General features: G+C 53.5%; 1 protein-coding gene across 2 annotated transcripts in view; it reads left to right on the top strand.

The window, feature by feature from the left end:
* IMPA2 (inositol monophosphatase 2) overlaps window positions 1–24,359 on the top strand; it is a 39,313-nt gene extending 14,954 nt beyond the window's left edge. For both annotated transcript variants that reach the window (XM_062201341.1, XM_062201340.1), the window contains exons 3-8: window positions 6,253–6,357; window positions 8,301–8,346; window positions 11,292–11,400; window positions 21,896–22,004; window positions 22,570–22,721; window positions 23,131–24,359. In XM_062201341.1, coding sequence (XP_062057325.1) covers window positions 6,253–6,357; window positions 8,301–8,346; window positions 11,292–11,400; window positions 21,896–22,004; window positions 22,570–22,721; window positions 23,131–23,246 — 637 coding nt within the window. In that variant the 3' untranslated portion in view covers window positions 23,247–24,359. The remainder of the gene's footprint in view (window positions 1–6,252; window positions 6,358–8,300; window positions 8,347–11,291; window positions 11,401–21,895; window positions 22,005–22,569; window positions 22,722–23,130) is intronic.
* Window positions 24,360–24,826: the final 467 nt, after the last annotated feature.

The raw sequence follows: 24,826 nt of genomic DNA, 5'->3' as shown, positions 1-24,826 counted from the left end.
GGTGCCCAATCCTGTTCAATACATAACAGCAACCAGTCAGCCATTTCTGGGTGCTTTATCAACTGTGCTGGAGCAGCCAGGATACACTCCAGCACCCACATGGGATGCTGGCATCATAGGTGGCAGCTTTACCCACTACCCCACATTATAGGCCACCCCCATAAAACAATATCAGTGACATCACGTCCGTCCCCAAGTTCCCAGCATCTGTCTTAACCTGCCGTGATAATGGCACAAAGTAATCCAGCATGAGGCTGGGATGCAAGTTGGGTCATCAGAGCATGCTCTTGACACCAGCCACACGAGCTCACTCAGTGCAGGCCCCAGCTCTGTTGGATCCCTGAACTGTTTTCAATTGGTGATTTGGAGTCAGATGCAAGCATAGGTGCTTTAAAAGTCTCTCGTGGCATCGTGGCTCTGTGGTGATATAAACCACGCCACAGCGCCTGCGCCTAAGGTCGTCCAACCGGGTCCGAGATTGTCTGGGCTGGCTGAGACACAAAGGAGGCGGCAGCCTGAGCTGCTTGGCCTGTCCAGCCGCCTGTGCTGCCCTGGTCAGAGCCCGCAGAGGGACCCAGTGTCCTGCGGTGTGCCCAGCACAGAGCAGTGTCTGTTCATGTGTGAGTCAAACAGAACATCACACAGAACCTTGACATGGAACAAGCATGCCCGCACCACCCCCAGCTAGACACCTGATCATAGTCTTCCCCAGCCTGGGGCCAGTAGCCTGCAGAGTGGCCAGTGGGGACAGAGCAGTAGCTTGTGAAGATGGCCTGAGTAACATCAGCTGTCCTTCATGGACCAAAGGGACAACCCAAACCTTCCTGTCACAGAGTAAACAGACAAAGTAGCCACGGGCAAAGTCTCCAGGCACTTGGCTGTCAAAATTACAAGGAAGCTTTGTTGCAACTACCAAGAGAAAACGGAAGTAGTTAAATTAGGCTGCAAAATGTAGCATTCTCCCTCCTCACACACTTCACCCGGAACCCAGCTGCCGTTTTCTTGTCTGCTTCCATGTTTTTCTTTTTTTGCAACTTACATGTAGATTTTTATGCAGCTGTTCCACAGCATTTATGAAAGACGTTATTACACACTTGAGTCTGTGCAGGATAGGGTTTATGGCGTGGACTCTCCCTCCCCCTCTGCGGAGAGCCTTGGAATGTTCTCTCCTGTTCTGTAGGTGTCAGCTTCCTACATGAAGAAAGTCAGGTTTAAGTAAATAAAAGTCCTGCCTCCCTCCCCCACATCCCAGGGAAGTCTTTTTAGGTACCTCAAAAGGCTGAATACTGCCAGCACTGTGGCTCAGCGAGTTAACACCCTGGCCTGAGGCACTGGCATCCCAGGTGGGCGCTAGTTCTAGTCCCGGCTGCTCCTCTTCCAATGCAGCTTTCTGCTGTGGCCTGGGACAGCAGTAGAAGGTGGCCCAAGTCCTTGGAACCCTGCACCCACGTGGGAGACTAGGAAGAAGCTCCTGGCTCCTGGCTTCAGATTGGCGCAGCTCCGGCCGTTGTGGCCACTTGGGGAGTGAACCAGCGAATAGAAGACCTCTCTCTGTCTCTACCTCTCTCTGAGGCTCTGCCTGTCAAATAAATAAAATGAATCTTTTTTTTTTTTTTTTTTTTGTAAAAAGGCTGAATACGGTCCATGCTGCTATCAACCTCCACAGGCCCTGCCCTGAGTGCCTTCTGTCTTCCTGGTGGGCAGGTGGGCTAGTGAGCAGAACGGCCAAAGGGTGGGGAAAGGGCGAGCTGGGGTTGGGGAGCTCTAAGACGTGAATAATCAACCACTAAGAAATGCCTAGGGCTCAGGGTGGGCATTCCTGACTCCAGCACCCTCGTGAAGCAGACTCTGGGAGGCAGTGGTGTCTGCTCAGGTAGTTAGTTGGGTCCCTGCCACCCACATGGGAGGCCCGGATGGAGTTCCTGGCTTCCGCGCCCTCCTGCAGGTATTTGGAGAGTGAACCACTGGATGGGTTCTCCCTCTCTCCCTCCCTGTACCTCTGTGTTTTTCTGCCTCTCAAAAGTCCAGGGACCAGTGTTATGGCACAGCCGCTTGCACTGCTGGCTTCCCATATGAGTATGAGTCCTGGCTGCACCACTTCCTATTCAGCTCCCTGCTAATGTACCTGGGAAAGCAGCAGATGATGGTCCAGGTAATTGGGTCCCTGCTACACACATGGGAGACCCAGATGGAGTTGCAGGCTCCTGGCTTCAGCCTGGCCTAGATCTGGCCACTGCAGCCATTTGAGGGGCGAATCAGCAGATGGAAGATTCCTTCTCTGTGTATATGTGTCTTTCGGTCTCTCCCTACTCTGTAATCCTTTCAAATGAATATTTTTTTGTTTTTTAAAGATTTTATTTATGTATTTGAGAGGTAAAGTTACAGACAGAGAGAGAGGGAGAGACAGAAAGGTCTTCCATCCGCTGGTTCACTTCCCAAATAGCCACAATGGCTAGAGCTGGGTTAATCTGAAGCCAGGAGCCAGGAGCTTCCTCCATGTCCCCCATGGGATGGTGTAGGGGCCCAAGCACTTGGGCCATCCTCTACTGCTTTCCCAGGCCATAGCAGAGAGCTGGATCAGAAGGGGAGCAGCCAGGACTCGAACTGGCACCCATATGGGATACTGGTGCTGCAGGCAGAGGTCCAGCCCACTGCACCGGCCCCCAAAATAACTATTTTTTAACAAATAAATGAATGTTTTAAAAGTCCAGGGTTCAGTGGGGGGCAAGGAGTCCCTTGAGTACTTGCCGTGGAAAATGTCATTCAGAATAGAAACTTGAATGGGGACATCATGGTTGCTGCTGGGAAAACAAACTGCTCACTGAACCTTTAGAGAGCGTTCCACCACATGGGGCTGTGGATCCTGGGCAGCCCCTGGCTGGGCCGCAACTGGGAGCCTTGTGCGCTAGAACCAGCCTTTCTGGCTGCTGACACGCACTCCCTTCTCCTTGCAGAGGCCCCAAGCATTTCCTTGCCAACTCTCCAATTTCCTCCTTGAAGTCAGATTTAAGAAGGAAAGGAACCCCACGTTCCTCCTGTTTCCTGGGAACTTTTCCTTGTATGGGAGGCTCTTCCCTTCCCTCGACTTCAGTCGTGTTTGTCCACTGCCTCGGTGACCTTGCACCCAATTTCGGCTTTGGCACTCTCTCCTCATACGTGTGTGTTTTTGGGGTGTGAACCGTTTTCTTTAAAAACAGAATTGCAAGCCATTTCGGGGAAGGAAAATCGTGCAGCTGCAGAAGAACACATGCAAGCAGGTTGAGTTCCTGGCATCTTTGGCTTAGAAAAGTGGCAGAACTGGTGCCACTTCACCAGAGTCACCTTGGGAGAATTTGTCCCCATGCATCGCCTGCCTTGCTGCTGTGGTCCAGCATCCATGCTGCCCCCTTCTGGCCCCATGTGCCTTCACCTGCTGTTTGTTCCATCTGGACTGGTCTGGGGAAGACCAGCCCCTGAGCAGGACTCTGGCTGGCGAGCCTGATCGCGTGAGCAGAGACAGTACAGGGACGGCGGGAGGAAGGCGGTGCCCTGCAGGAATGCATGTGTGCAGAGCCTGCAGGCTGTGAGCTCCTGGGGCCAGCCCTGCCTGCCTGAGCTCTCCACGCCATGATTCCTCAGGCCTCCCCTCATCCCAGTGTTCACATCCCAGTGCCTGGTGGGCCCCTCTAAGGGTTCCCCCCCAGGGAAGGAGGCAGGCACAACTGCTCATTCACAGCATGGATCTCGCAGCCTGTGAAAGGAAGGTGACAGCTGCAGGTGTCACAGGGTACGGCTGTCCTGTGTAGATGGAGGCAGGATGTCCAAACACATGCAAGGACTGTACTGCCCCTTGGCAGAAGCGGGCCCTGTCTGTACTGCCCACATGGTAACTGCCAGCCCCCTGAGAAGAGGGCTGAGCCCTTGAAGTGTGGCCAGGGAGACTAAGGGAACTGAATTCTTCATTTCAGTTCATTTCAACTTCAACAGTGGGCAGACGGTTACGGAGGTCTCCATGTCAGGCCTCTCGTTATAATGACGGATTGCCCATCTTGTGCACGAGCACCTCGACGCCAAATCTCAGGTCACGTGGTTCGCCCGAGGAAAGACGCATCCAGGAGTGCCTCTGGTGGGGGTGGTGGCCTGGCCGATGTGGGTGGCTCCTCGGAGCCCAGCAGCTGGTGCCGGCCGTGGCACAAGCAGCTTACCTTGTTTTCCACTCCTGGTCCCTTGTTGGTGAAAATGCAGCCGTCCTGTAGTGCAGGTGTGGACGTGGCTGCAGGTTCTCAGCGCTTGCCTCAGACAAACCCGCACCAGGGTCCTGCCCTCAGCACACTTGGGAGGGTGCTGCCCGTGCCCTGAGCACTGCCCTGCGCCTCATGCAGCCGCTCATCTCCAGCCCTGAGGGCTGCTCTGCAGGTTTGAGCAGCGGCCAGCTTGCCGCCCTCGCTGTGTGCTGGGGAGGAAGACAGCCGGAGGAAGGCTTAGGAGTGTCCTGCGGCTTTATGTATTCATTTTAGATTTCTTTCTTTCTTCACTTCAAAAGATAGAAAGAGAAATCTTCCATCTGCTGGTTCGCTCTCCAAATGGCCACAACAGCTTGGGATCATCCAGGCCAAAGCGCTTGGGCCTTCATCTGCTGCATTCCCAGGAAGCTGCATTAGAAGCTCAAACTGGCACTCCACCATGGGATGCCAGTGTCACAAGCCAGGCTTTAACCCACTGCACCACAGCACTGACCCTGAGGTTTGGACCTGAGCCATGTGGAAGAAGCCAGGAATCCCGTTTAGTACAGGTGCACCTGGAGATGCTGTTGTCTTGACCAGGTTCCTTTTTTTAAAATTTAAGATTTATTTATTTGAAAGGCAGTGTTTCAGAGAGAGAGAGCATTCTTCCATCTGCTGGTTCACTCCCTAAATGACTGCAATGGTCAGGGCAGGGCTGGGCTGGGCTGAAGCCAGGAGCCAGAAGCTTCCCAGGGACCCAACGACTTGGGCTATCATCTGCTGCTTTCAAAGGAAAATTAGCAGGGAGCTAGATTGGATGTGGAGCAGCTGGGATAGGAACCATCTCCTATAGGGGATGCTGGTGACACGGGGGGGGGGGGGGGGGGGCGCAGCATAACCTGCTAAGCTACAGTGCTAGCCCCTTGTCCATGTTCCTGCTGGGGTGGATGGCTGATGGGGGCCGACTACAGAGAGCACAGGAGCCTCGGGTCAGGAGCAGATGGCTGTGACCCTGAGTCGAGGGAGGAGGCCTCTTGGATGAGCAGGGAGCTTCATGGGCACCCAGAGAGGTTGCGAGTGAGCAAGCAGTGTCCTTATAATCCTGCTCTGTTCTTCATGCCATCCCATCCTGCCCCTGCTTTATCCTGAAGGGAAGCTGGATATCAGGAATAGGGAAAGCATCTGTGGGGAAGCGGGAGCCACAGCTGCCATCCAGCCATTGTCACCTGTGTCTACAGTTCAGGGCAGATGTTGGCTGCAAGTGACATTTAGCTGTTGATTTCTCAACAATGTTGCAGTGGGTTCGTTTCTGAGAGGAGCAGCGTGTGGTGGGGGCAAGAGGCGCGGAGTCACCACACAGACTCCACACAGACTCCGGGAGTCGGGTAAAAGCAGACTTGAGGCGAGCAGCCCGCAGACTCGTTTATTTGAGTTAGTACAACAGCTTATATAGCCAAGACCAGCCAATCCGATCAAGGGGCGGTCTATGCCCCAACCAATCACAGCCTGTTGCTGGGCAGTTTCCAAAGCCATCCAATCACAGCCTGTTGCCAGGCAGTGTCTGTTGTCAGCGGCCATCTTAGCATGACCTTTTCACCTCAGTGTCCATCTTGGCATGAACTTTTCACCTCAGCAGCCATCTTGATATGACCTTTTCACCTCATTCCACCACACCTGGGGCCTCAGGTCACAGAAGTCATCTGTCGCTCCCCACACTTTGATGTCATCGGCCCCTCTCCAGACTAAGGTTACAGCAGAGTTTAGCTTTGTCTCCGAGGTCTGCTGCCCAGTGCCCCTTGCACCCTCTACCTGCTCCAGACCCTGGCAGTGTTTCCCAACCTTGGGCACTGCGGTCCCTGAGGTGAGTAGCCCACCAGGCCGGCGGAGAAACAGGAGGCCTGTCGGAGACCCTGCCCCTGTTTGGCCCCTAGGACCTGCCAGGCATTGTTTTCTCTCGGCCTCCTCCTTCTCTCCTGGAGCTGGAAGCAGGTGCAGGCTCAGTGGGCGGTGGCCCTGGCGTGTTTGCTCAGACCGAGTTCTTCCACCGCAGGTTCATTGCAGAGGAGGCTGCGGCCTCCGGGGCCAAGTGCGTGCTCACCCCCAGCCCGACCTGGATCATCGACCCCATCGATGGCACCTGCAACTTCGTGCACAGGTGAGCGGGAGCAGGGGGCCCCTCCTACAGAGCGCTGCGTGGCCTCCTGCACTCTGTCTTTCCTGCAGCAGTGTATGTGAGGCAGTAGTGCACACCGAAGCGCGCAAGAAGTGTGTGGTCTCGTTAAAATCCTGTCGTGATCCTGATGAAAGTTTTCACATGAGGTTTTCCATTTGTGAGAGAGCCTCCGCGACTGTCAGGAAACCTTCCCATGTTTAAAACCCATCGTTTGTTACCCTTAAAGTGGTGGGTTGAATTTAAGAAACGCTCCCCGGGGAAATAGGTGAGGTTAGGAGATGCACCTGTGCTGACCAGCGGCTGCAGGCAGCGGCAGTGCCAGTGAGACTCAGAGCTGCTTCCCTCTGGACGCAAACCTCAGGGTTCCAGAAAAGAGGTTTAGGGAGGATGAGGGGACCACCCAGGAGCGGGTGGGAACTTGGCTGCTGAGCTGGGGTGGTGACAGGCACAAAAGCAGAGGAAGCTCCCTGACAGCCAGCAGCTGCTGGAGCTGAAGGTGGTTCTCTCACTTGAACATGCCTGGCACCCCTGCAGGAAGTCCCTGTCCCCAGGGCAGGGCAGCTCCCAGGTCCCAGGCAACGCCCGTGCTGCTGCACCAGGGCCTGTGCTGAGTGACGAGCAGGAGCCAGGTCAGGTTGTGGGTCCCTCGCTCTTGGTGTCAGCATGCTGGCCTCCAGCGGTTCCTTTATCTGTAGAGTGTGTGTAGTAACCCCAGCACCGTGGCCACCTTCTAGAGGAGGACCCAGCCGTGACCTTTCAGGCAGTGGGGCAGAGCCATCGGCACCTGCAGCACTGTCACCAGGGTGTCAGTCCCACTGAAGTGTGACCCCCCACTGAGGGTGTCTTGAGTGGAGCAGCGTCACTTCTGTCCCCCTTATTATCCCATTGCTGGGGACTGGCATGTGACAGGCAAAGCACTCACATGGGGAGGGCCACGTGTCCATCTGTGGGGCTCCTGTGGACTCCAGAACCCCTTTTGCAAGGTACCTTTCTCTGGAACCCTCTGGGGCCACAGAGGGCAGCTCAGTGGAGAGTGTTGGGTGGAAAACAGATCCCGTAGCTGATCATGGCGGTCAGAACAGTGGGGCCACGCTGTGGCACACGTCACAGGCTGAGCCATCTGACAGCTTCTGGCAGCTGAGCTCAGCCAGTGCCCATCCCTGCTGGTGCCCATTGGTGTGGAAACGGCAGTGGGTAGGGGCTAATGCCATACCAGGGGCACATGTTCGCATGGGGAGCAACAGGACTGAAGCTGGGTGTTTGCACATGCCCTAGCAGTCGGGGTTTGCTCATGTGTGTGACCGGTGCTGTCCTTAAGACCCGGCCTTGCCTCACGGCCACCTGTTTTTACAGCACCAATCGCTCTCACATAAAGGAGAGATTATTCCGAAGACATTGAGCAGCAGTGACAACATCACCACACAGAACCACAGGCAAACTGACAATAGCCAAGCCTCCACCACTGCGGCTCGCCCTGCCGTTGGCTGCTTGGGAGCCCGGCAGTCGGTAGGACAAGGCTGTGCCACTGTGGCTGGACGTGGAGCCCGCCTCCACGGGGAGACTGCAGCCTCGGAGACCCTCCACTGCCCTCCTGGGACTGGCCTTTCGGGAGGTCTCTGTTGGCCTTGAGGTCCCTGAGAACCAGGAACCTGCTATACTCACTCCTAATTGGGCACAAGATGGGCATTGTTGAATCGCATCGGTCTGCCATGACCCTCAGAGTGCTGTTTTCTTTCGAAGTTGGCTATCTCACCACGTGGCCAGATAAGTCTGTTTGTCTTGGAAGCAGTGAGTAAAATTGTGGGAAGTCGATTAAAAAAAAAAAATCAACCCAGCCCGGGCACAGAGAGGTCCTTGTGTGCCTCCCAGGAGGCTGCCACACAGCCACGAGGGCTCCAAGTGCTAAGCCTTCTGTTTCCTTGCAGATTCCCCACTGTGGCCGTCAGCATTGGATTTGCCGTGCACCAAGAGGTACGAGCTGTTCCCGTCCACTCCCCACCACGCGCCTTCACTGGGACTGGGGAACGCAAGGAGGCACTCGCTCCTCGGCCTGTCGAGGGAGGGGCATTCCGAGCGAGTGGTCTGAGTCCGGCTGCAGCTGACCCCTAGAGCGTGTGACCTCCTCACAAAGAAGAAGAGCTCCTATTTTGGGAGAGCCTTTTTAATCCCGCTCTTCTATTAACTCTGTGTCTCCCTTGGGCCGTGCCTGGGAGAATGAGCCTCTTCCAGGATTCCAGGCGGCATCCTGAGCCAGGCGCTGTCACAGGACCTGACGGGAGGCAGGGCTGGGGGTTGCACCCTTATTAATCTATTCAATCAGTGCCGCCTGGAAGAGCCTTAATTTCTTTGCAGTTGCTTCAGTGTTGGGACTCCCGGCCTCCAACAGAAAAGCATTTGTTCATCTCAGCCCCCGATTCCCCAGCGAGGAAGCTGAGAGCGATTTACACCCATCCCCAAGTGCTGGCAAGAATGTTCACATCGGCATTTGCATAGGGAGTTAGTCATTCCCTTGTTTCCCTACTAAATGTTGTCCCTGGGACTGGGCAGTATGGGGCCTTGGGGCTGACTCCATGACCACCAGGTAAGCAGGAAGGAGAGGAGGGCCTGGGGCCAGGTTCTGAACCTGCTTGTGAGCCTGCTGTGTTTGTAAGCCCAGCACCATTCTGGGATGGGCCTGGGTTTGGGGGTCCTGGTAAAGCCGGGGCTGTGGAAGAGGGATTGAGTGTTGCTAGGAAGCTGCAGGCTGTCATTGTGAGCCCAGTGACTCCTGCTTCCTCCCCCCCCCCCCCCCCGCCTTCTCCAGGAATAAGCCCCTTCTCTGGAGGGTGGGACGTCCACTGCAGAGTGGTTGAGTTCACCCCAGGGCCGGCCAAGGCTTTGGGAAGTCATTGGCTCGGGTCTGTTCATTGCCCGGAGAGGTGAATGCTTGACTCCGCGCCAGGCGGGCACATTTGCTCTTGTCAGCTTGGGCTGGTTGGAAGCAGGCTGGGGAACAGCAAAGGCAGGTGCATGGGCCAGAGGCCGTATCATGTCCCACGCAGCCTCTTCCTCCTGCCCGTTCGTACTGTGAGGCCCTGATTCGTGCCCAGAGGGTGCTGGAGAGACTGCAATCAGTGCTTGGGACAAGGCCCTCTGTGGGGAGCCTCTTCTCTTCCAGGGCAATCAGGAGGGTTTCTTAGGGGGTTGGATTAGCCTCAGGGCCGGCGCTGTGGCATAGCAGGTAAAACTGCCGCCTGCAGTGCCGGCATCCCATATGGGCACCGGTTCAAGTCCTGGCTGCTCCAATTCTAATCCAGCTCTCTGCCATGGCCTGGGAAAGCAGTAAAAGATGGCCTAAGTGCTTGGGCCCCTGCATCCACATGGGAGACCAGGAAGCTGCACTTGGCCCCTGGCTCCTGGCTTCCGATCAGCATAGCTCCGGCCATTGCGGCCAATTGGGGAGTGAACCGATGGATAGAAGACCTCTCTCTCTGCCTCTGCCTCTGCCTCTCTGTAGCTCTTTCAAATAAATAAATAAATCTTTTAAAAAACAAACAAACAAAGGATTAGCCTCACGTAGCCCTTTTTCCACAGCTTAAAAAAAAATAAGCCCTTTCTAAAGAAATAACCTTTTTCAGTAACTTTTGGTTACTAATGGTTGATTATGGTATGAATTTTTTAAGATTTATTTTACTTATTTATTTAAAAGGCAGAGTTACAGAGAGGCAGAAGCAGAGAGAGAGAAAGAGGTCCTCTATCCACTGGTTCACTCCCCAAGTGGCCACAACGGCCGGAGCTGCGCCAATCTGAAGCCAGGAGCCAGGAGCTTCTTCCTAGTCTCCCACGTGGGTGCAGGGACCCAAGCACTTGGGCCATCTTATACTGCTTTCTCAGGCCTTAGTAGAAAACTGGGTTGGAAGTGGAGCAGCCAGGACTCGAACCACTGCAGGCAGCGGCTTTACCCACCGTGCCACAGTGCCAGCCCCTATGATGTGAATTTTTAAAATAGTTTTATTAATCTTCATGTTTTTTCAAGATTTACTTACTTACTTGAAAGGCAGAGTTACAGAGAGAGAGAGAGAGAGAGAGAGAGAGAGATCTTCTACCCACTGATTCGCTCCCCAAATGGCTGCAACAGCTGGGGCTGGGCCAGGCCAAAGCCAGGAACCTGGAACTCTATCTGGGTCTCTGATGTGGGTGGCAGAGGCCCAAGCACTAGGGCTGTCTTCTGCTGTTTTCCCAGGCACATTGTCAGGGAACTGGATGAAAAGTGGAGCAGCTGGAACTCAAACTGGCTCTTGTATGGGAAGCCAGTCTTGCAAGTGGTGGCATAACCCGCTGCACCACAACACTGGCCCCTAGACTTCATATATATTTTTTGAAAGATTTTATTTATTTATTTGAGAGGTAGAGTTATAGACACAGAGAGGGAGAGACAGAGAGAAAGTTCTTCCATCCACTGGTTCACTTCCCAAATGGCCACAATGGCCAGAGCTGGGCTGATTAGGAGGTAGGAGCTTCTTCTGGGTCTCCCACGTGGGTGCAGGGGTCCAAACACTTGGGCCATCCTCCAAGGCTTTCCCAGACCAATAAGCAGAGAGCTGGATTGGAAAGAGGAGCAGCTGGATATGAACTGGCGCCCATATGGGATGCCAGCACCGCAGCTGGAGGCTTAGCCTTCTACGCCACAGCACCGGCCCCATCTTCATATATTTTGAAAACACTAGTATGTAAGAAAGAAAATCAGCTTCCACTTCGAGGTCTAGTGTGAAATCTAGACTCTAACTTTTTCCCATTCCTCCTGGAAGGTTATCTCTGTCCCATGGTCACAATCGCTAGTCTTGGAACCTGGAGTGGCCCTTGCCTTTAACTTTCTGTATTTTTCATGTGGGATGAGTGATCTGTGTTTGTTTTCTGTCCTGCTCCTTACCCCCCAGCTGGAATTTGGAGTGATTTACCACTGCACGGAGGAGCGGCTGTACACGGGCCAGAGGGGCCGGGGCGCCTTCTGCAACGGCCAGCGGCTGCAGGTCTCCAGGGAGACAGGTGGGTGTCATGTGACCCCTCCTTGCCCATTTCACACGGATTGGGTGGAAAATGCCAGAAGCTACCCCCTTGTGGGACAGTGGGAAGTGTCCAACTGAAGATTCAGTGTCTGTAGAGACATGGTTGGTGGCCCTGATAAAGTGGAAACTGAACCGGTTCCACATCCTAACATTTTTGTTAATGTGGCCAGGATGGGGCCAGTGCTGTGGTGCAGTGGGTAAGGCTGCTACGTTCAGTGCCGGCATCCCATATGGGCATCAGTTCAAGTCCCGGCTACTCCACTTCCCGTCCAGCTTTCTGCTGTAGCCTGGGAAAGCAGTAGAGGATGGCTGGAGTCCTTGGAACCCTGCACCCACGTGAGAGAACCAGAGCAGGCTCCTGGCTTCGGTTTGGCTCAGCTCTGGCTGTTGCAGCCAATTGGGGAGTGAACCAGCGGATGGAAGATCTTTTCTCTCTCTCTCTCTCTCTCTGCCTCTCCTTCTCTCTGTGTGTAACTCTGACCTTCAAATAAATAAGTAAATCTCTTAAAAAAAAAAAAAAAGTGACCATGAGAACCATGTTCTCCTCCTATTCTTTTTACTTTTTAAGATTTATTTATTTGAAAGGCAGAGTTACAGAGAGACAGGCAAAGGCAGAGGCAGAGGGAGAATCTCCCATCTGCTCATTCATTCCCCAAATGGCCAATCCTAAGCCTGGAGCCAGAAGCTTCTTCTTGGTCTCCCACATGGTGGGAGTGCAAGGGGCCCAAGCACTTGGGCCATCTTCCACTGCTTTCCCAGGCACATTAGCAGGGAGCTGGATTGGAAGTGGAACATCCAGGACTTGAACCAGCGCCCATATAGGATGCCAGCACCACAGGCAGCTTTTATCTGCTATGCCATAGTGGTGGTCCCTCTCATTCTGTTTGCACTCACATTATTTATTATGAAGGCTAAAAGAAATCAGTCATCGGTTACCATTTGGTCTGTAGGACACCTGGGCAGGCAGTCCATGGCCCTCAGAGACACCAGCCTCTGACCCTCAGAGCATCCAGGTCCACCTCGGCAGTGCTGCTGTCACCAGGTGAGGTCGCCCAGGTGCTGCGTCAGCTCTGCAGGTGTGGCCTAACAGCTGGCTTCAGTTTCTGCGGCTACAGGAATGATTGCTTCAATAGGCAGTGTTCCCACGCACCTCAGACCGACAGCTGTAACCCTGGCTTGCCCTTGTTTGCCTTGAAACAGAGCCTCAAGGACATCCAGTCGCCTTTCTAAAGAGGCTCCTGTGACACTCAAACCGCCCAGAACTGCGTGGGGCCGCCTGTTGTTAACAGTACACCTGCTCGGGCTGGCCATGACTCTTCCTGGATTTTCTCCCACAGTGCTAAACCCATGACATTTTATTGCTCATGGGACAGAAGAATGCCAGACGGAAGTAGAGAGGAGCCCAGGCCGAGGCAGCTGGACGAGGTGGTCTTAAAGCTGTCTATCAGTAGCAGCATGGGCGGGCTTGTGAGGCAGAAGATGCGGCCCCTGCTCCTGGCCAGCTGCCCGTTTCTGAAGCTGGTCCAGTGCTCGGCCCACCCCGAGGTGGTTCCCTCGAGGTCAGGGCCGCAGTCTGAAGGTGCCAGCATGCCCTCTGGCTGCCCAGCTGCCTGCCTCCCTGCCTCCCCCAGTTTCATTTCCATCTCTCTCATTTTTTTAAATAAAAAAAGGTATTTACTTATAAAAACACAGAGAGAGACAAAGAGAGCTCCCATCCTCTAGCTCGCCCCCTGCCCCTCAAAGCCCTTGACAGCTAGACAGATACTGAATCCAGGAGCTGAGATCCCAGTCCAGGTCTCCCATGCAGGTGGCAAGAACCCAGTTACCTGAGCCATCACTGCTGCCTCCCAGGGTCTGCACGAGCAGGAACCTGGAGCCCACAGCTGGAGCCAGCAATCAAACCCATGCGCTCTAACGTGAGGTCCTAATCAGCAGCTCAACCACTAAGCCACACGCCCACTCCCAGCCTCTAATACCTTTCTTCATTAGTTCCACTTCTCTGCCGTTTCTTCTCCCTGGTTGTCACTTTGCTGGCCTTGGAGGTGGCCAGAGGGGTGAGGCGTGTTGCTGCCCATGGGATGGGCGAAGACTGCGGGGAGAGGCAGAGAGGGCTGTCATGGAGCCATGAGAGCCCCTCCCCCGGGCTCTAGCAGGGGGAGGGGAGAGCTGGCAGTAGGCTGTGCAGGGGGCAGGCAGGACAGACTCACCCAGGGTGCTTCCAACCCTGGGCGACCCTGCGGGCCTCCCTCTCCTGGAGTGTTTTGTTTGGCTGCAGGAAGAGCAGCGTTAATTACAGCCGGGCCCGCCAAGAGGCACCCGCTCAAGCCTAATTGTGTAACAGGCAGGGAAGTGTGTTAGTAGACCTGCTCGGGTGAGCTTTGCTGACCGTTTCATTTTGTGACAGTGCTGAGCTCCGTTCACACACACCCAGGTCCCCAGTTGGCCGCCTGTGGCTCAGTCTTGTGTTGTGACATCACGTCCTCCACAGGGGCCTTGCTGAGTCACCCACTCACACTGTGGCTCCTCTGGATTCTGTCTGGTCACCTCTGTGTGTGGCCTCCCCTAGGCACCTGACAACTTAGGAGACAGAAACATGCTCCTGTCCCCAGCGAGCCCATTGCTCAGACATGACCATGAACCTCTGCACACTGCTGTGTAGTGGTCCCCACCTCTCTCCAAAGTGCATGTGATCCCAAGCCCACTGGTGACTTTGTAAGAATTCCAACTGACAAGGTGTGGTGGCACTTAGGCCATTTTCCACTGCTTTTCTGGGCACATTAGCAGGGAACTGGATTGGAAGTGGAGCAGCCAGGACTCAAACCGGCGCCATATGAGATGCCAGTGCTGCAGGCCACAGTTTAACCACTGCACCATAATGCCAGCCCCAAGTAGTGGTTTCTTTTTTTTTTTTTTCGACAGGCAGAGTGTACAGTGAGAGAGAGAGATAGAGAGAAAGGTCTTCCTTTTGCCGTTGGTTCACCCTCCAATGGCCACCACGGTCGGCACGCTGCGGCCAGCGCACCACGCTGATCCGATGGCAGGAACCAGGTGCTTATCCTGGTTTCCCATGGGGTGCAGGGCCCAAGCACCTGGGCCATTCTCCACTGCACTTCCTGGCCACAGCAGAGAGCTGGCCTGGAAGAGGGGCAACCGGGACAGGATCGGTGCCCCGACTGGGACTAGAACCCGGTGTGCCGGCGCCGCAAGGCGGAGGATTAGCCTATTGAGCCGCGGTGCCGGCCCCAAGTAGTGGTTTCTTAAAGGTGGGTTGTAGTGTGGATCCAGTGACAAAACAGTGGTTCTTCTTACACTTTGATGTGATTGTTTGCTCATGGAGGATTCCGTGACATTAATTGGTCATTTGGAAAATGGGTTCACTGAGATTTTCATCTCTTTTAAATGCTGGCACACTTCAGTATGAAATGGTAAAAATAAAAATGGGGGTGGGTGTTCACCCTAGTGGCTGAGATGCACACGACCCGTATCAGAGTACCTGGATTTGAGTCTCAGCTTTATCCTGATTCCAGCTTCTGGCTAATGTGTGCCCTGAGTGGTAGCAGGTAATGGCCCAAGCACTCGAGTCCCTATTACCCATGTGGGACACCTCTGTTGAGTTCCTGGCTCCCACCTTCAGCCTGGTCCAACCCTAGCCATTGCAGGCATTTGATTAGTGAATCAACAGGTGAGAACTCTCTGCCTGTCTTTAATTATTTTTAAAGATTTATTGATTTATTTGGAAGGGAGACTGATAGAAACAGAGAGAGAGAGAGAGAGAGAGAGAGACCTTCCATTTTCTGGTTCACTCCCTAAATGACCACAACAGTAGGCAGGGCCAGCTGAATGAAGCCAAGAGCCAGAAACTCTATCCGGGTCCCCCAAGTGGGTAGCAGGAACTCAAGTACTTGAGCCATTGTCATCTACTGCTTCCTGGCTGCACTGGCAGGGAGCTGAATCTGAAGCCAAGTAGTTGGGACTTGAACCCACTCAGATATGGGATGCAGATGTCACAAATGATGGCTTAACCTACTGCACCACCATGCCAGCCCCTCTGCGTTTCTTATAGCACAATAATTTTATCAGGATATATCTCAGTGTTACTTCTGAGTCACATTTCCTAAGATACCCAGTATGCCTCTTCAATATGTAATTTCAAGTCTTTGCTTTTTTCAATTTCAAAAGATTTTCTTGAATTATGTTTTTTAGTATGTCTTTATCTCCAAATTATGTTGCTGCATTTTTTTGTCTTTGGGTCTTCCCTATTTACCTTCACTTTTTCTTATCTCCTTTTCACCTTTTCAAAAAATTATTTTTTTTTTATATTTTTCCCGGTTTCTTCTGAATCACAGTCCATTATGTTTACTTATTCTGTGTTCCCTCATATTTGTCATCTTTTCTGGATTGTTGTCTTTATTTTTTTTCCAAGTCCTGTTACCTCTAATTTTTTAAGATTTATTTACTTATTTATTGGAAGGCAGAGAGAGAGAGAGAGATCTTCATCCACTGGTTCACTCCCCAAATGACCACAACAGCCTGGGCTGTTTCCAGGATCCTGGAAACCCATCCAGGTCTCTCACACAGGTGGTAGGGGTCCAAGTACTTGGACTATCATCTGCTACCCTCCCAGGCACGTCAGCAGGGAGCTAGATTGGAATTAGAGCAACCCAGACTCAAACCAGTGCTCTGATACAGGATTCTGCCACCACGGGCAGTGACTTAACCTGCTCTGCCGCACCACTGGCCCCTGCCTCTAAGTTTGAGTTATGCTATTTTTTCATGGATTGTTTCTTTTACACACAGCTCATCCTGTTTGGTGTTGGAGTCTCTGGCATTTGTTTATCGCCTGTAGATACGTTTCTCTGCTCTTGTCTTCCTTTTTTATGATGGTTCTGTTTGGGGTTCACCCAGGATTCTTTCTGGCGACTTATTTTTACTTGAAGTTCATATCCTAAACTTTGGGGACTGGGGGAGGGGGTGACTTCAAAGCAGTTTTCATGACTTCATGGCTCACAAGCTCCCTCTCCTGTTGTTTCCGTTAAATACTTTACAGTGGGCTTTCTCCTTTTTATTTATTTGTTTATTTTTTGAGGGGGGAGCCTAGGCGACCTTGGCCCTATTACTGCTTTAGTTGACTTTGGAGTTCACTCCTATACCTTTGTACTCAACCCTGGCGCTGCCCTAAGAGGGACGGCCCTGAGAGGTGCACTAGGAGCAGTCACAGGGCCCTGGGCCCCATCCCCTTCAGACACCCCAGCCCCCGTAGGGACCCTGGGAACTGATGTGAGCCCACCCACCTGCTCCACTTCTGATCCAGCTCCCTGCTAACGGCCTGGGAAAGCAGCAGAGAGGATGGCCCAAGCCCTTGAACTCCGGCACCCATGTGGGAGACCCAGAGGAAGCTCCCAGCTCCTGGCTGTGGATCAGCCCAGCTCCAGCCGTTGTGGCCACTGGGGAGTGAACCATTGCATAGAACATCTGTCTCTGTCCCTCTCCCTGCCTGTAACTCTACCTCTCAAGTAAATAAATAAATCTTTTTTAAAAATCCTTTAAAAAAATACTGACCTTCTTAGGTAAATGAGGCTAACTCTTAATGATCTGAAGAAGCCTGAGGGAATGAGGACACTTTTATAAAACCCACCCTCGTGTGGGTGTGGCCACAGGGGCGTCTGTTCACCAGAGCCAGCTTGTGCCGCAGGCAGGTTCTCCAGCCTGTAAAGCACAGATTGCCTTTTCCTCTGTGAATGCCCATTTGAATATATGCAAATGATCTTCATCTCTTACCTTTCAGTTTTAAGATTTCTCTTAAGACAGTGCTGTTCTCTGGCACTGTATCCAGCTCCCCTGGAATCAGATTTTTCAAACTGTCAGAAGCCAGACTGTTTTTTTTCACCCCAAAATCTGTACGCAAAGAACATACTGAGATGCGATCCTTGCAATCTGCCACTAGAGTTTTATTGTAGTAAGGCATATATATGTATTATATATATAACTTATATATAATAACTCATTTGAATTATTTTTATTTTTTAGTTTATTTGAAAGAGGGGGAAAGAGAGAGGGCCCATCCACTGGTTCACTCCTCAGATGTCCACAATGGCCAGAGCTGGAACCAGATTGCCAGCTCTTCCACATAGCTGGCAGGAACCCAATTACTTTTGCTGCCTCCCAGCTGTGTTGACAGGAAACTGGAGTCAGGAGCTAGAGCCGGCCATTGAACCCAGGCACTCTGACGTAGGATGCAGGCATCTTAACTGCCAGGCCAAATGCCTGCCCCTCGAATCTTTTTTTTTTTTTTAATACAGATAGAGTTAGACAGTGAGAGAGAGAGAAGGGTCTTCCCTCCGCTGGTTCACACCCCAAATGGCCACTACGGCCGGAGCTACGCTGATCGGAAGCCAGGAGCCAGGTTCTTCCTCCTGGTCTCCCACGCGGGTGCAGGGCCCAAGCACTTGGGCCATCCTCCACTGCCTTCCCGGACCACAGCAGAGAGCTAGACCGGAAGAGGAGCAACCGGGACAGAATCCAGCGCTCCAACTGGGACTAGAACCCTGTGCCCATATGGGATGGCAGCACCGCAGGCAGAGGATTAACCAAGTGAGCCACAGCGCCGGCCCCTCGGATCATTTTTAAGCATACCGTTCAGTGGTATTAATTACATTCGCAATGTACAAACGTCATCACTGTTTCCAAAATTTTATCACTGCAAACAGGATCTCTATCCATTTAGCCATAACTCTCACCTCCACCCCCATGAATTGCAGAATAATCATTTTTTAAAGATTTGGTTTTTGAAGTCAGAGTACAGAGAGAGAGATCTTCCATCTGCTGGTTCACTTCCCAGATGGCTGCAAAGTCCAGGGCTGAAGCAAGCCAAAACCAGGATCCAGGAGCTTCATCTGGGTCTCTCACTTGGGTGGCAAGGACCCAAACACTTGAGCCCTCTGCTGCTACTTATCCCAGGCCACTAGCAGTGAACCAGATTGGAAATGGAGCAGCCAGGACTCGAACTGGTGCTCACATGGGATGCCAGTGTTGCAGGTGGCAGCCTTACCTGCTACGCCACAATGCCAGCCCTCAACATATTCTAAATTTTAAAAATATTCATGCATGTTCTCACTTGCATATGAAAGCTTAAAAAAAAAAAAAAAGCTTACCTAATAAAAGTGGAGAGTAGACTAGCAGTCAGGAGAGGCTGGGAAGGGCACGGGGTTCCCAACACATAGATAGGATCCATGTTTGTGGGTTTTTTCCTTAAAGTTCATTTCAACTGAGTAAACTTTTTAAAAAAGATTTATTTATTTAATTGAAAGACAAAGTTACAGAGAGGCAGAGGCAGAGAGAGAGAGATCTTCCGTCCGCTGGTTCACTCCTCAAATGGCCACAACGGCCAAAGCGGGGCCGATCCAAAGCCAGGAGCCAAGAACTTCTTCTGTGGCTCCCATGCAGGTGCAGGAGCCCAAGGACTTGGACCATCTTCTGCTCCTTTCCCAGGTACAATAGCAGGGAGTTGGATTGGAAGTGCAGCAGCCAGGACTCATACGGGATGCCGGCACTGCAGGCAGCAGCTTTACCCACTACACCACAGTGCCGGCCCCAGAAGTGATCAGTGTTTAAGGAGAAGAAAATGCTGCTCACCCTGATTTATCATTACACATTATAAACATGTCGAATCATCACACTGGTCTCCCTAAATATGTTCTCTTCTCATGTGTTAACTAAAAAATAACTTAGCTTTAAGAAATAAGTGTATATACAGTCCGCCGTCTGTCACTGCAGGTTCCACAGATATGGATTCAACCAACTGCAGGTTGAAAACTTTCCCCCGAGGTTTGCATCTGTACTGAACTCGTGCAGAGCTTTTATGCCTTGCGATTATTCCCTGAACAGCTCTTCACACAACACTACGTCAGGTATGGTTAATAATCTAGAGATGATTACAAGTATCCAAGAGGCTGTGTGTGGGTTCTGTGCAAATAGGTGCCATTTATGTAAAGGGACTTGAATGTGTGGGTTTCAGTCCCCACGGGTGAAGAAGCCCTGGCACCAGTCCTCCGTGCATCCTGAGGAATGACTGTTTATTCCATTGAATTAAGATTAAAGTTATTATAGCAAATCTAGGACAAAGGACAATACAATGCAGAACTCACAGTACTTGTGGGTCAAGAAGAATAACTGTACTATGTGGTTAAGTAGAGAAGAGTTCAATAAATTGCGTTTTTCTCCTCTCATCCAGCGCAAATTGCAACAACCAGCATCTTGCCTCTAGGGTGGCAGCACATAGACTTCCTACATTTGCGGGAATTAGAAAGAATGAATTCACTGCACCTAGCAAGGGAAGGTGCTGGATTAAGAGTGATCCTTGCACACATTTTAAAACCATAAGAAGAAACTTTTCCTTTCACAAAATCACCAGGCGAGCCTAAGTCTCGGCCGCTTAAGGCCTCAAGCAGGTGCCTGCACTACTCCAGCCCTATGTGTGTCTGCAACCAGGGCATGGGGTCTGAGTGTGGAGCTCCCCACAGCCTGCATGGAGAAGGAGCGGCTTGCACAGGACTTGGTTTCCCCTTCAACAGCCCTGAGGTGCCTCATGGGAAGCCCCCATGCCCGTGGCGGGGTGCATCTGCCCCTGGAGGCCTGCACCTTGGGGCCTATCCTTCACAGTGCACAGCTGGCTTCCTGGAGCAGGAGTCAGACATCTGAGTAAAAGTCGTGCTTAGCTGCCCGTGGGCTAGCTGTCCAGTGTCCTCCTTCCTCCTTCCTGGCGGGAATCTCCGTGTCTCCCCTCCTATTTTCCCAGGGCACCAGGAAATGCCCTGGAGGGAAGGTTATCATTTTTGATCTTCCTGCTAGAGAAAGATCACTCTTGAAGTACACACCTTGGCATACGGGATCCTGCTGGGACTCACAAACGGTTCAGGAGCTCCCAGACCCTAGTGGGGTCGGGGGAGGGCGGACTGGAAAATGATACCAAAATCTAGACTACGTACATTCTGGGTGGACGTTTGGGCTAGGAGTTAACCCGTTAGTTGAAGGGGGCCGGCGACCTGGTGCAGCAGGTTAAGCCATTGTTTGTGATGCTGCCAACCTGCATCAGAGCGCTGGTTTAAATCCCAGCTGCTGTGCTTCTGACCCAGCTCCCTGGTAATGTGCCTGGAAAAGCAGCAGAAGGTGGCCCAAGTACCTGGGCTCCGGCCACCCACATGAGACCTGGATGGAGTTCCAGGCTCTTGGCTTCAGACTGGCCCAGCCCTAACCTGAGCCCTAATCATTGGGAGTGAACCAGCAGATGGACAATCTCTGTCTCTCTGTCACTCTATCTTTCAAATAAATGAAAATGAATCTTAAAAAAATCAGTTAAGAGCCCCAGTTCTCACATTGGAGTACTTGGGTTCAATACCCAACTCCAGCTCCTGACTCCACCTTCCTGCTAATACTGACTCTGGAAGCAGTGGTGATGGCTCCAGTAGTTGAGCCCCTGCCACCTGTGTGGGAGGCCTGGACTGCAATTCTGGATGCCAGTTTTGTCCAGGCCTAGTCCTGGCTATTGCCAGTATTCAGAGTCAACCCCACCGATGGGAACTCACTCGGTCTGTGTCTCTCACTTTCTGCTTCTTTCTTTCTGCCTCTCAGATTCATAAAAAATACACTCAAAATATGCACGCTCTTTTAGAAATCCCACTTCAAGTGCTCTGTCTTGAAAATACTATCAACATGACTGCACAAACCTCTATAGGAAAAGGTCTTCACCATCACATTTATAGCAAGAATGGAAAGTGTTCATCTGTAGGGACTTGAAGTGGCACTGAGTAGAACAGGGTGCAGTCAGAGAGTGAGGTGTGAGTGGCAGAAGCTGTATATGATGTGTTGTCAAGAGAGCAAGTCCCAATAACCTGTAGAACTGTTATTCTATGCTTGTCATCTGTAGTCCTTCGCTGGTGGGCTGACAGGCTGTGACGTGAGCAACAAAGCAAGGACACGTCACTGCTGGTCCCCGTCCCCAAGTCAGGGACAGGGGCAGAGACCCCGGCACGTGCCCCACAGCCACCAGCCGGCTGCCAACCCCTTGCTGGTGCAGGGGTCACCCCCCACCACCTCCCCTCTCTGGAGGCCGCGGGGGTCTGACAGGAGGGTCACTCCAGGAGGTACTGGGGATGCCCAGTGGGGAGTCATTTGTTTAATATTTAGGATTGAACGATGATCTTCAAAAGCCACCAGATTCTCCCTAGGTCTCCACGGTCCCAGCGTGTAAGGAAACATCTGAACCTGCAGCGCCAAGGCTGAGACCAGGCAGCCGGACCAGAGGGGCCGTGGCGAGCGGGGCTGCGTTTCTCCTGGCTGCGTGCTCGCCTTGCGCGAAGCTCCGGGAAGGACTTTCTAGCAGAAACCACGCAAAGACGATCCTTCTCCAGGGCACACCGCCCTGTCCAGCGACAGCCGCGCCTTGGGCGTTGGGTGACGGGAGCTTCCCTCTGTTGCAGATCTCGCCAAGGCCTTGGTTCTGACAGAGATCGGCCCCCGGCGCGACCCCGCCACTCTGAAGCTGTTCCTGAGCAACATGGAGCGGCTGCTGCACGCCAGGGCCCACGGGTAAGGACCCGTGGCGGAAGCGCCCCCTGCAGGTGGGAGCGGGAGAGCCGCGTGCTCTTGGTGCAGACGCCCCGCAGCCTGCGCTTCTTCTGGGGGACACCAGGGGGCGTCCGGAAACGCATGGGGTCCTGTACCCCTTCTGATCCTTGTTCTGAGAATCCAAGAGATAGGTCTCAAGCCCCTCAGCCGGGGGGTCCTGCGTGTCGTCCTGGCTTCAGGTGGACTGTTACGCTGATGCATTACTTCTGAATGTTTATTGAGGTCCAAGTGAGTCCTCATCCCCTGTCACCCTGTGGCCTGTGCTGACACACTGCACACTTGGCGACCCAAATGTAATATAGGTAGAGTGTATGCACAGCTGTGTGTCAGCACCCAGGAGCCCCCTCAGGGCAGGGCACTGAAGCCATTCTGAATTCTGCATCCCGAGCTTGCTGACAGAAGCCCGTGGCTTGAGTCTGGCCCCCGATCCTGTCCAGTGAGGACGCAAGTGGGTGAAGGCAGCCTACACGTCACGTCAAGACCTGGGCTCCGCTTCCACTATCATCTGGCCTTCCCTCTCCCTCAGGGTCCGAGTGATCGGAAGCTCCACCTTGGCGCTCTGCCACCTGGCCGCCGGGGCCGCCGACGCCTATTACCAGTTCGGCCTGCACTGCTGGGACATGGCAGCCGCCACGGTCATCATCAGAGAAGCAGGTGGCATCGTGATGGACACCTCAGGTGAGCCCTGCGCCCCGGCCAGCCTCCCAGCCTCAGGGCCCTGCAGAAACCAGACCGAGTGACACTGTGGGTGGGGTGCTTCCCGGTGCCTCCTCCCCACTGAATTCCCCCTTCCTCAGAGCTCTGCAGATGAGGCCACACGGGGATGGAGAAGGCAGTGGCCAGCCCAGACGGCCTCCTTCCTGCTGGTCCTTGGACAGAGGCTCAGGAGGGCTCAACCTGATGGCTACATATCCACTTTACTGTAACACCTTGCTGGGCCCTTCTACACGTGGTTCACTTCTAGACTGCCTGGCAGGTGCAGGCCTGAAACACTCATGGGTCCCCCGCGTGTGCCGGAAGTTATCATACGAGGTTGTTCCAGCCCCTCCAGTAACCAGGGTGTCCACCCTCCCCGCTCTGTTCCTAGGTGGGCCCCTCGACCTCATGTCCTGCAGAGTGGTTGCTGCCGGCACCCTGGAGATGGCGACGCTTGTGGCGCAGGCCTTGCAAACTATCCACTATGGGCGGGACGATGAGAAATGACAAGGAGCTGCCCTCGCAAAGCAGTGCGGCCCGAGGACCAGGACTCGGCCTTTGGGGGGAGGGCTGCTGTTGGCCTGGCGGACCGTGCTCTGGGCCGGGCGTCTCAGCTGCCGACCCCAGCTTGCGGCAGGTGGCTGGCCTCTGCAGCCCACGCCTCCATCACTGGGAGTTGGTGTTTGGCCGGGTTCTCTTCTCTGATCCGACACAGCCCTTGTCAGGTCAGTCCCCGTCCTTCTGTCAGGGCCAGCACCCACATGCCATAGGAGCCGCGCCGCGGCCAAGCCGTGTTGTGTTGACTCCCCATGCACATCTCAGGTAACGACGCTTTGAAACTGCTGATGCAGTGGACTCTTCTCAGGCCTTCCCCGGGTGCTTCGGAATGCAATAAATGAACCCAACGGCACGCGCTTGTCTGTGCCTCCCTACGTGTTGCCAGCGTCGCTGCAGATCTGGGCTCAGCAGGAAGGTGGGCGTGGTACTCCCCCCCTCCCCGAGTTGACAGTGCTGTGCACTGCACGCCACTTACCCGTGATTCCCTTGTCAGCATTCAGAATCCAAGACGGGGACAGAGCGAAGGGAGGCTCACCTCTGAGATGCTGCTTCTGTGGGCAGAGCCGGGAGGAGGATGTGTGCCCTGTGCTCCGGGCCTTGTTTGTTTCTCTTCCGGAGGTGGAATCTTGCGTGGAGAAAGAATTCTGTTGAGGCTCATAGCGTCAGGCCAGTGTCTTTCCTCGAGCTCTGGAATTGAGGGCGGTCAGAAGACCAAACGGCTCTTAACTTTCTGCTCTTCCTAATAACTGGCCATCAGGAAGCACAGGTGTTAGTGGGGGAGTGGGCCTCCCCCTGGTGCCTGTTGGCTCTGGCTCCTGGGTGCCTGAGAGGTGGGGCTGGCAGGTACCTGCTCACTCACACCCTGCTGTGCCCCCACAGAGGCCCAGCGAGCGAGGCTCCCACTCCCGCCACAGGGCCTCTGCTCTGCACTCCCAGGGCTACTCAGCACCCTTCACGATCCAGGGTGACCCCCCCTCGAGGACAGCCTCACTACACACGGGAGACCCCAGAGAGTGATTCTGCAGGGAATTATTTTCAGGAATAAAATACTCCAATGCCTGACGCCCTTGGGTTGTTTTTTGGTACATATGCATATGGTATATAAAGGAAGGCGTTTCCTTTGTGGTCTGAATGGGGTAGCCAGGTGAACCAGGTGAAGACGCAGGGCCTGGTATAGGTGCAATGAGTGGGGGGGGGGGGGGGGTCCCTGCACCTGACGACCACAGGAGCCTGTGAGAGCACACAGGAGCCACAGGGCATCAGGGTCAAGTGGGGCCGTGTCTGACAGTGCGGACAAAATGCACGGTTTTCCAACATCTCAGAAAGCCCTACAGGATAGTAGCACATAGAGGCACACCCTGTGACATCCATTCTAAAATCCTGGTTTGTTTTATGTATGGCACTCCACCACTATTCTGTGGGATTTCTGTTCTTCCCTGGTTTTTGTCAGCCACCAACCTTCAAAGATTCCCCTGTAGCAGTTGTACCTACAGGTGACCCCCAGCTCTCCCGCTGTGTAACTGGGAGTG

Source organism: Lepus europaeus, chromosome 9, assembly GCF_033115175.1.
Source record: "Lepus europaeus isolate LE1 chromosome 9, mLepTim1.pri, whole genome shotgun sequence".
Lineage (NCBI taxonomy): Eukaryota > Metazoa > Chordata > Mammalia > Lagomorpha > Leporidae > Lepus > Lepus europaeus.
The sequence above is the reverse complement of the archived record's forward strand: the minus strand, read 5'-3'. Positions and strand labels throughout refer to the sequence as shown.